Source organism: Coptis chinensis, chromosome 3 (assembly GCF_015680905.1).
Source record: "Coptis chinensis isolate HL-2020 chromosome 3, ASM1568090v1, whole genome shotgun sequence".
NCBI classification, from domain to species: domain Eukaryota; kingdom Viridiplantae; phylum Streptophyta; class Magnoliopsida; order Ranunculales; family Ranunculaceae; genus Coptis; species Coptis chinensis.
Window position 1 is genome coordinate 78,553,377 of NC_141458.1, and position 12,027 is coordinate 78,565,403.

General features: G+C 36.4%; 1 protein-coding gene across 1 annotated transcript; it reads left to right on the top strand.

Moving 5' to 3' along the window:
- Positions 1-10,306: 10,306 nt before the first annotated feature.
- Positions 10,307-11,868, top strand: LOC147510970 (uncharacterized). The gene is made up of 3 exons (XM_086598311.1): positions 10,307-10,717; positions 10,907-11,066; positions 11,183-11,868. The coding sequence occupies exons 1-3, from the start codon at positions 10,307-10,309 to the stop codon at positions 11,866-11,868; spliced, it is 1,257 nt and encodes a 418-aa protein (XP_086454437.1).
- The last annotated feature ends 159 nt before the right edge of the window (positions 11,869-12,027 follow it).

A 12,027-nucleotide genomic window follows, 5' to 3' on the forward strand; every position in this document is an offset into this window, starting at 1 on the left:
GGATGTTATCATCTTCGATTTTTGTTCTTGGAGCGTTTAGGTCTGCCCCTTCCCTTCTTCCCTTTGCTCTGAGTCTTGGGTGAATGTTCTTGACTCGACTTCTCACCGCACACTCTACCTGATCTTGTCACCATCCCACTGGTTTTCTCTATAGTTGGTGTGCGTAGTAACATCTCACTATCAGGTTCAACTATTTGGTCATGAAAAAATTCCATATCCCCATCCATGACCTCTTCTTCTATAAACTCTTCCATCTCATTAATGTCCGACAGCATGTGGAATCTACTTTCTTCCATATTAAACGCCTGCAGCAACTCCTCTTCTATCCTCTGAACTAAGTCTGCACTCAGCTCCTTTTCAGATAATACAATAGCTTGCTCTTCTGTAGGTTCAGCACTCATACTAGTTTCATGCCATTCCTCCATACTATTACTACTAGTAGTCAGACCCCCATTACTCTGTGCCTCTTGATGGTCTTCTAGTGCCCTATCATTGTGGCCTCCATTTATCCCATTATCTGCTCTCTCTCTGCCTCCATTCCTTTCATTATTATGGGTGTTGTTGTCTTGCACTTGCGTTTGTCTCGTTCTGGTACTATCAGTTTCCTCAGAACTTTTCTGCCTCCATTCTGCTGCCTTATTTCTCTTCTCATTTCTCCTTTGCTGACTCTTAGAAATCTTGACATTAGTATCTTGTGCCTTTTGTGATTCTCGGGCACGCCGTCGATTCCTTATCCAAACCTCTCGTGCATTTTGGTTGTACCCCTTGTCAGGATTCTCGCATTACCACCTTTGTAGTTAGGGTGGGTGTAGGTGGTATGTGTGTGGTGATATATGAATGTCTTGATAGGTGATTATTTTTGCGTCTATGATAAACTAATAAGGCAGGTTTATGCATACTAGATCTTAATCTCATGCAAGTTTTAAGTCTAATAGGCAATTCCTAACGAGCATGCAAAAATTGCCTGATTATTACTAGAAATATAATCCTCTGACAGTAGAGTCGAGGATGTATAGATGTGTTACCTAGAGCGTCCTTGCTACGCGTATAAATAGCTCCTTCAACAACCTTGAAGCACGTCTATGTTACTTGAACAATTATACGAGTACTGGTCCAGGTACACGGTGTGGATTGTGAAGTCCTGTAAAAAGATTAACCTTATTAGTTTTAAAGTTTTAAGAATTAGGAAAAGGCTTTTTACTATAGGCTTCGTGTTGGGCTTGGATGTCAGGCTTGTGAAACGGGCTTTGGTAGTGGGTGGGCTTACTAATTTAACTATGATTAATTAATAATAATATTTTTTTTGTATTTTTTTATCAAACCAACGATTAGGTCACTTAGGAATTTGAGGGAGGTTGTTCGTGCGTGTACGTTCCTTAATTAGAGAACCCTAAATTCTTTCAGTTTGCTATACACTGTTTAGAATGAGATTTTTTTTTATGCAATTACTGGAGTGGTTGGGCATGCGAAGCATCAGATCATCAGTACTGTACTGTACTGTACTGTACTCGTGACGTAATATTGCAGTTAGTATAAAAAAATAAATCTATTCTACTTCAAATAGGGCACGGGCGTGCTAAAAAATAGGCTAAATTGGACGTGGGTTGTGATTTGTACTTTTTTTTTTTTTTCTGTAAATTTAAAGGAGCACAGGGCATGCTTAAGAATAGGGTAAATTGGGCGCGGGTCTCGCCTAAGGTGTAATGTGCGGGCACTATGTAAGGGCAAAAATGAGTCGCGTGCGCGCTCACAAGTGAATAACTAGGGTTGAAAATTTTAGGGTCAGGTTACGGGAGGGCAGGGAGTTGGCTGAAGCAACTCGTATGTTCTCGAATAGTAGCAAAAAAATTTGAGAAATTACGAACAGTGTTTTAGTGTGTGTTTTGTGAATAGTGAAAATAGTGTTTTGTTAATCTAAACACGCAATACGTAATAAATCGCGATGGCAGCGGCGCCATTTGATAAGAGAAATAAATTAGATGTGAAAACAGTAGTTCTAACATGCTAAAATCATTATAATCAATAAATAATAATACTATCTAAAACAGTTGTTATATGGGAGTAGTCGTGTTCGAACCACTCTTGTTCGCACGTACTTGTAACGAATTTAGACTAATTAAACTAATCACTAATGAGAGAGCAATTTACAATGTAAAAACAGTAGATAAAAGAAAAAAAAAAGTAGATTTAAATGATGAGAGAAGATATAGAGAGAGGTAATCCACCACACGATTCGATTGACTATTAGTTAGTTATCGAATCGCTTGTTTAATCCCTAGTGAACACCAAGTCGTCTCGGATCAAGGCTTCACTAGCATGAGAGTTTAGCTCCACCACAAATCTTTTTAATGGTGGCTCTAAACTCTAGTTCTCCGTTATGAACTCTATCTCTAGACACTCACAACGAAGAACTTGAAGTTCTTTGCGCAAAACAATAGTAAACTAATGGCGAATCATCCTCACATGGCTTCATAAACCCCCTCTAATGGAGGTTTAGCCTTGTTTCATTGGATTCATTAATCTAAAACAGTGAATTAAAGACATAAATAATAAAACAAGAATTGAATATAATGAACTAAAGCTTTATTTGGTATGGTTTTAATGGAGGCTACAATGCTAAACTAATTCTAACCCTAAACTAAACTAAACTAAACTAATTAGAGACTAAGGGGAGGAAGCTAGAAGAGGAGTGAAAGTATTTAGCCTTAACCCTCTTTATATAGGAGAGGGTTAGGGTTACATTTTCATGCATGGGCAAAAAAGGAGGACTATGGGCCTCTAAAGTGAGCCCAAAATCCATTAGGTCAAGTCTAAAAGGGCCAATTATGCTGGAAATTACTTTAGTTCACTTTTGTTCACTTTTACAGCTTTACTTGGGGCAAGGCTAGGTTTATTGGAAAACTTATTCTGAGCTGGTCGTTTTGACATAACGTAGGACCAATTTCGAGGCCTGAGTCCAAAGATACGACCTGTTGAAGTTCCATTGACTTTTATATTCTTTTTCTACACGGATTGACTTTGACTTCCCAGCTTTGACTGGGCTTGAAAAAGGCTTTTATCCATGATTATTGGGCTTTAAATGTAGAACTTTCTCAGCAATCATCTTGACTAATTTCCCATGCAAAAGTGGTGCATTTAGTCACCTAATCAACTTCAAGTCCTGAAATGCACAAAAATACATAAACAGTACTAACTCTCATTTATTATAAACATAATTGGCCTAAGTAGAATACTATTAAGGGGTTTAAAATACACTTTTGGGTGCTTATCAATCATCATCATGAGCCTCAAACCTATGGTTCTCTGCATTCTCAATGCCTTTTGTAACTCGTTCCACAGTAGAAACTTCTAGTTCTAAATCAATAAGATTATCAACGAACGCTTCTAGCTTCTCATCATTCTCAAAGTCTGCTATTGTTTGGTCTTCCAAGAACACAATATTTTGATTTCGAATGACCTTCTTGTTGATCAGATCATAAAGTTTGTAACCAAACTTCTCATCCCCATAACCGAGAAAAATGCATTGCTTGGCTTTGTCATCAATATTTGATCTCTCATCCTTGGGAATATGAACAAATTCTTTGTACCCTTAAGTATCCATAATCAACATCTCTGCCTGACCATACTCTCTCTGGATAATCACTATTCAGAGGCTTCAAAGGCGATAGGTTGATCATATGTACGGATGTGCGCATTGCTTCTACCCAGTAACTCATTGATAGCTTAGAGTGAGACAACATGCATCTCATCCTCTCTATAATGGCATGGTTCATCCTCTTGATTATACCATTATGCTACGGTGTCTTAGGAATTGTGTTCTCATGACGAATCCCATGACTCTTGCAATACTCTTCAAATGGCCCAACTAAACGAAAACACTTCAGAGGCTTTCATGTCTCTCTTTTTACCATGCTATGAAAAGTCTTGAACACACCAAGAACTTCATCCTTGGTTTTTAGACTATATTCCCATATCTTTATTGACATATCATCAATGAAAGTCAAGAAGTATAAAGCTCTCCTGTGGGACTTTACTTTCATGGGACCACATAAATCCAAGTGTACTAGCTCAAAGGCATTCTCCTTTCGGTGAGAGGGAAATCTTTGGAAAGATACCCTATGTTGCTTTCTAACTAAACAATGAGTACATCTATTTAAATGAGTACCTTTGATGTTTGGCAAAGCCTTTTGCTTTGCAAGAACTTCCATATTGTTTATCCCATATGACACAATCTCTTATGTCATAGTTTGGTGGAAGCTTTTTCATGTGCCGCATATAACTCTGCTTTACACAAACTAGCTTGTGTTTTGTAAAGCGAACAACTATTCTTTCCTTTGGCTACCACAAAGGAACTTTTGCTTAGTTTCCATTCTCCGTTCCCAAACGAGTTTTGAAAGCCTTCATCATCTAACTTCCTAGCGGAAATTAAACTTAGCTGAATGTCAGAGACATGTCTTACATCCTTGAGTGTCAAGGTATAGCCCGCATTAGTTTCTACATGAACATCACCAATGCCTGTAATCTTCGAGACTTCATTGTTACCCATCTTTACCTCACCAAAATCACCCGATTTGTAGGTAGTGAAGAAACTCATGTGGGGTGTGACCTGATAGAAAACTCCTATATCTACCACCCACTCTGTACCCTGGCATGAAGTGCTCAAGCATAACTCACCACAATATGACACAATCCCTACTTCACACTCTGAAACTATGACAGTAGAGTCTCGGCCAGTGGTGCTTTCTTTAATCTCTAACTTGTCTTTGTGTACGGTACTAGTCTTCTCATCCCCCATCAATTCTATGCATTTATACTTGAAGTGGTTATGGATACCACAATGATAACACGATAAGTCTTTCTTAGGAGACTTACTTATGCTCCTAGATTTTCTTTTGTCATCACCTCTAGAATGAGATGGCTCTCTACTTTTGCATCTCTCTTGCCATTCTATGACAAGGATCTTTGAGTGATAGAAGCTACTCTGTGTGCCCCTTCTTGTCTCCTCATTGAGGTCTTCTAATTTCTTCCACAAACTAAAAGTGGTGGTCTCTTGGGATACAATGTAGATTACGTTATCGCCAATCCATTGTCTAATGCACCCAATTATTTTTTCATCAAGCGCCTTCCAATCGGCATCAGATACTGTATCCGGTTTTACTCATCCATTCTCAATGGGTTGTGCCAAGTCCTTGCAATAAAACAAGTCTTTCATCTTGGCTTTTCAAAAGGTGTAGTTACTTTTATTTAGACTAGTCATGCAAGTGTTTATAGAATGATCTATCTCAACAAACTATTTCAACTCAATCCTTCTCTTAGAAATTTAATCAAATACCTTTCGAGCAAGATTTGGAATAACAACTTTTGTGATTGATCTAACCACGACTCTGATACCACTTGATGGGGAAAACGATACCAATCGATCCTCACTAAGGACTCTAAACTCCAATCGAAAAATCAAAGTTTTCACTACAACCAACAACCACAAACCTAAGCTATGGAATTAATTAACTATCTATATAACAAAGAAGGAAGTGTGGGGATCGTAGGGCCTCTATCCTCTCTAACAGTCTAACCCTATTTTCTGGGCTTATGACGTGGACGAATGTGGGGTTATCTGGTGGTATGTTGTTTTAATGATCTCAAACAGGCTCATAGGATCCCCTATTTTGTTTTCTTCTCCAAACAAACCCCCTATTTTGTTTTCTTCTCTAAACACCGCCGTCATCGCTCCTCGCCTTCGATCTGTGTCGTACGACATGGGCAAATACTAGTCACAAACAAGCAATAACAATCTAAAGTAACTTACCACAATGAGACACAAGATATATCGTGGTTCGGCTAATGATGCCTACTCCCACAAAAGCAAATCCTTTTATAAGTGTGGGAAGAAAGATTACAATCACTCTTATCAAGTCTCTCCAAACTTACTAGATCGCTTTTAACTAATATCTCCTTACAAACTCTGTCTCTTTGTAAGAGTTTTTTTCTCAATTTTGGTTAGTTGCTCTCAAAATTGCTTTTCTATATTGTATATCTTGTATGACTTATGGGTAAACAACCTTACCTTCATATATATATATATATATATATATATATATATATATATATATATATAAGATTATGAAGTTTCGGTGTGAAACAAAATTCTAAATCAACTCGGTTTGTCTGTTGAAAACTAGACTCCTAATTGTGCACCAACTCGGTTTGTTTGTTGAAAACCAGACTTCTAACTGTGCGCGGCATGGGGGCGTGTGCCCCTTGTATAAACTCAACCAGGTCGTACCAACGCATGGTGAGGGACCCCAACACTAATCAAGTACCCAAGCTTATTAGTCCATTTTAACGTGTTACTTTGCCAAAAAATTTTTTTTGTCTTTTTTTGTTTATATTCTTAAAGGTTATGTGAGGGGACTACAAAATATTATTTCTATGTGACTTTGTCACTGATTAGCTTCCTTACGACATATTTGTATGTTTCATTTTCAATAGAAAACTATGCTTGCTGCAAAACAGATGAAGGAGCAACAATGATAGGACTAGTAGATTGGAGAAGTTTCTCAAACTCAGGAAGGGGGCTGCGTGTTGCTTGTTGAATGCCTTTAGGTATTAAGGTATGAATTCCTTTAATTCTTTAGTTACTTTATTTTTGTTTTATAATCTGTGGATGTGTCTACCATGGGATTGCTTTATGATATATTCTTTGTCTAGTGGTATACATGCTTGTGTGTTTCAAAATAAATGTGTGACTAGATATGTTGGATCCTACATCTTGAGTTCTTAACCTTGAATTTTGATCATCTCATAGTTATTAACAACTTAAGTTTTCAAGTTATATGTACTGCCCTTCCAACATATATCTACTACTGTTGGTTTTCATTCCTAAGGTGAGTAATCGTCTTAACTCTACTTTTATATTATTTGAACATGTCTAAGATCAGATTGATTGTGTGGTGTGGTTGTTGAATTTAAATTGATTGCAAAGTGTTAAGGATGAACTGGAAATTTTATGTTTCTGCCTCCTACTTTGATATTACATATAAAATTTAATGTTTGATATTTTTAATTGAATCCAACTTTGAATGGAATTTCAAGGAGTCCTTTATTCAACTCTGAAAGCCCCAACTCATTTGGATGTGTGGGGATAAAGTTATGGTTTCGACAACTTAGGTCGTCAGAGTTTTCTAACTGCAGAAAACAGTTTCAGTGCACTGGATTGGGGTAATTGTTTCATATGGTTAAGTGTTGATTTAGGCTTTCATTAAAACATGAAAATGTAGGTTTTAGGAGTCTTCTTTCCATAAAAATTGGCCTCGTAGCATTCCAAGGCCGGTAGAGAAAGATATGACGTCTAGAACTTTGGATGACAGAAAACAGTGTGTTAGAAAGCAGCTTATGCACACTGTGTTCGAACACAGTTTTTACATATTTAGAATGAGGTTGAGAATTTTTTGTAAAACATAAGAAAGTAAGTTCTATGTGTTAGCTTTTCAACGCAAAAAGGCTCGTTGCTTTTGGATACCTGTGGAAAGAGTTGTGCAAGTTGGAAAATAGTAGGAGTTCCATATCAACACATAGAATTCAGAACTAAAATTTGGTATGTTTTGGTTGATGATTGTCATGGTAAAAAGTAAAGACTAGTAGGCTTTGGTCATATGGGTTGGAGTTCCACAAGCTTTATTTTTAAAGTACTACGACTGAAACATTAATATTGTGTGCATTACTGGTACTGGAGCCATTGCATATACTTGCAAATTGCTACGTGCATTAGTTAATTACTTCATGCATCATTCTAATTGGCATGGCCTTCTATACATTTTTGTTGTTGTTGTTGTTGTTGTTGTTGTTGTTGTTGTTATACTTCATCTCTTCTTTATTGTAAGCAACTATTGTCCGTTTATTGTCTAGGCAACCAATAGTTTCATTGCGTCCATCTCTACAAAATCGTGAGTTGCGAAGGATTGGTGGTACAGTTTTACCTTCGGAGGATTGCTTGGTGATCACGAGGGGATACTTCAATTTGTTGAGTTGTTCGGTGTTAGAGGAGAGACCTTTGATACCTTGAAGTGGCTTATATAGTTTTGTGGCTTAAAGTCCTTACTGATCATGTAGTTCGAATTTCTTTTTTGAGCTCTTTTAAAGACTTGTTTGTAAGTATGAAATGTAAATTTTTTTCTTTGGCTTACCTACTTTGTTCCATTTAATTTGTATATGCACACTTCATATTAGTTAAATGATTATCAGGTACAACATACACGTACAATGAATAACAACGAGAACTACAATTATTGGCGACCCTGCATTTCCATAGCACCCTAACTACAACATACAAGCACAATAAATATATAAGAGGTTTAAACAATCTGTTTCGGCCACCACAAATATGGTCCAATAAGATCCCAATTCAATACAAACTCACACTCATAGCCCACGCTCAGAACCAGCTTACTTACCTACCTACAATAAAGCCTATGCTCAAAGCTCAAAAAGCCTATGCTCAGAGCCCATGCTCAAACTCTACTTACAACAATGTGTCTTCACTTGGACAAGGAAGTCATTTGACCAATTCAAACAACTTCCACAACTTTGTCCACCTTCAAGTTTGTTCGCAAAACTTCCATCAACTTCATATCGTGTAATGGTTCTCTAGCAAGTTCTCGAACTTCATCCCATGATTGGAATATTGGAGAACGAGGAAGTAACTATCACCAATCCTACATATAAAATCTAACCTTCCTCAATCTCCAGAACTACGCAATGGGGACTTGATCCCAATCAATATCTTTGAGTACATAGGCAACTACAAAACCGAAGTCTAGTCTTAACTCTCCCCAACAAACATCTCATTCGCAATCTCATCCGAACAAGATCACTTCCGACCCAACTAATGTGTTTTGGCAAATATTGTCGAAACACAATCAAAAGCCTATATTTTTTGCAAACATAGCATGCTCATTTATGAATTCTTTCATTGGTAGAATGCATCAATCGAATCTCCATAATTTGAATAAATGTTAACTTCAGTTTTCTAGAGAGGATGCAACCATAACACCCTCAACTCAAAAGTTCAACTCATCTACAACGCAGGAGATTGGAATTTGGTGAAGTCAGGAGAATGGCTATAATTTTTAAATCTTAAATATTTTAAAAGCACAAAAAATGAAAAAATGAAATATTTGTTGTGGAAAATTTTGATAATCAAACAACAACAAATTGTTGTAAATCACGGTAAATGATATTTGCCACAGTATCATCAAACAGTTGCAAATTTAAATTTTCCACAAATTATTTGCAATTGTCACTTGGCAAATTTTCCATTGGCAAATGGTGACAAAATTTGCATTCACCACAGCTCCTATCAAACCTAAAGCCTAAAAAATTGTAATTGCAAAATTTGCAATTGATGAAAGCATTATGCATTGTAAGAAAAATGCCAAAACTTAGTTTGCTACATCTTAAGATTCTAAAAAAAGCTAGATATATAGCTAGCTAGTCCGTTTTAATTAAAAGTTTGGTCTATCCATAGGGCCGTCCCTGGGCCTATGCTACCTAAGTCCTTGCATAGGGTCCCCAAATGTTTGCTAAATCTAAAGGCCTCGTTTGCCACTTAAACCCATTACTGTGTCAACTTAAAAGTTGATTTAGCCCACCAAAAAAAAAGTCCACTTGCACAAAAGTCCGATTCAATGTAAAGGAAAACAAAACCCAATTATCCTTCTGCGTATTATCTTCCCTCTTTTTTGGCTTTGTTTTTCGCCTTTCTAAATTCATAAAGGGTTTTTTCATCCGATATTTGATATTTGATATTTCCATTTTTTTTATATAATCCAAATCAATCCTTTCTTTTTTAAGTTCCCATGTGCTTTAGTTTGGGATTATTTAATATGAACAAGGCATGGTTCGTTACTTCGTTGGTGCTTTCACTGCTTTTTTTAACTAGTAGGAGGGATTATTTAATTTCTCCTGTTGTTTTTTCAATTGGATATTAAATTATTTGAATAGGTTATCTTTTATCATTCATCAAGTTTCAAGTAGACAAGCGCCAAGCCACTTTAACTAAAAAAGATGTATCAGACTATCAGGTTGTTGTTTTTCTTAGAATTTTTCGAAAGGCGGGGACTAGAGCGTATCCATCTGGTAATGAAAAAAGGAAAAAGAAACAAAGAATGGAAGCATTGGCTCAATCTCAAGCAGGAGCTATAAAAAAATTCTTTACGACTACGAAACAAGCAGATAGTTCAAATGCAAATCCTGTTAACGATATACATGAGAATGACAATATCAATGGAGAAGAGTAAATGATGAACAAATGCTTGAGGAACATCAAAGGTTGGTACATAAAGAACAAATTAATGAAAGGCATGAAGAGTTGATAAATGAGGAACGAATTAATGAAAGGTTTGAAGAATTGGTAAATAAGGAACCGGTTAATGAAGAATTGGATAATGTGGAATCTGAAAATGTGGTGATTGAAGAACATGCACAAGCCAATAATGATTATGAAGGACTGGTGAATTATTATGATCTAGGAAATTGGAATAAGATTGACCAAAATTTAAAAGACTTACTTGTACAAAAGGGTCCAGTAAGAGATCATAGTCGTAATTTTCCTAGAAAATCTGAAAAGAGGCGATTTTCTTCCTCTTATTACACTCGACATTTAGAGAATGGGGAGAAGCAAGATAGAAGTTGGCTCGTCTATTCACATGCTTTAGACAAGGTATATTGCTTTTGCTGTAAATTGTTCAAGCAAAATGGAAAGTCTACTCTATTAATTGATGAAGGATATGACAATTGGAGAAATCTTACAACAAGGCTTAAACAACATGAGCACAAAAGACGACTTAAATATTAGATTGAATTGGTGGATCGACTAGACAAGAATGAAACTATTGATAAACATCTTCAGGATCAGATTTCAAAAGAAAGAGAACATTGGAGGGAATTTTTACAGAGGGTACTTGTTGTTGTGAAAACTCTTGCTAAGAATAATTTGTCATTTCGCGGGAAACATGAGAAGATTTATGAAGAGAACAATGGATTTTTTTTTAGTATAATTGAAATGATGGGTAAATTTGATCCGATTATCCAGAAACACTTCCAACATATCCAAAAGCATGAAATTAATCATCATTATCTTGGTCACAAGATTCAAAATTAAATGAATTGATAGAAATGTTGGCAGGTGAGGTTAAAGGTGCGATAGTGAAGAAAATCCAAGATGCAAAGTATTTCTCAGTCATCCTTGATTATACACCTGATACAAGTCATGAAGAACAAATGTCTCTTATTGTATGGTGTGTGAATGTTTCAACAAGTCCAATGAGGGTGGAAGAATATTTTTTAGAATTTTGGAAAGTGGATGACACATCGGGTTTGAGACTTTTTAATAAACTGAAAGATATGCTAGATATTATTGAACTCGACATTGGTAATATTAGAGGCCAAGGTTATGATAATGGATCCAATATGAAAGGGAAACACAAATGTGTACAAAATAGATTGCTCAAAGTTGCTCCTAGAGCATTCTATACTCCATGTGGTTGTCACACACTTAATCTTGCTCTATGTGATATGGCGAACTCTTGTCCAAAAGTTGTATCTTTTTTCGGAGTGGTGCAATGTATATATTCGGCGTTTTCTTCATCTACAAAGTGGTGGAAAGTTGTTAAAGATAAAGTTCAAGGTAGTCTTACTCTTAAGACATTGGCACCAACACGTATGGAAAGCCGTTTGGACAGTGTTGCAACGATAAAAGAGCAGGCTCCACAGATTCGAGATGCTTTACTTCACTTGGTTGATACTAGTGATGATCCAAAGACAAAGAGTGATGCTGAGTCTTTAGCAACACACGAGCTGGAATTTTTTTGAATTCTTGGTTGGCATGATTATTTAGTATAATGTATTGTTATAGGTTAACTCTGTTAGCAAACTCTTGCAAAAGGAAGACATGCACATGGATGTAGCTATAAAGAATTTGGAAGGGATCATTTCATATTTTGAGAGGTATAAAGTAACTGGATTTGATGA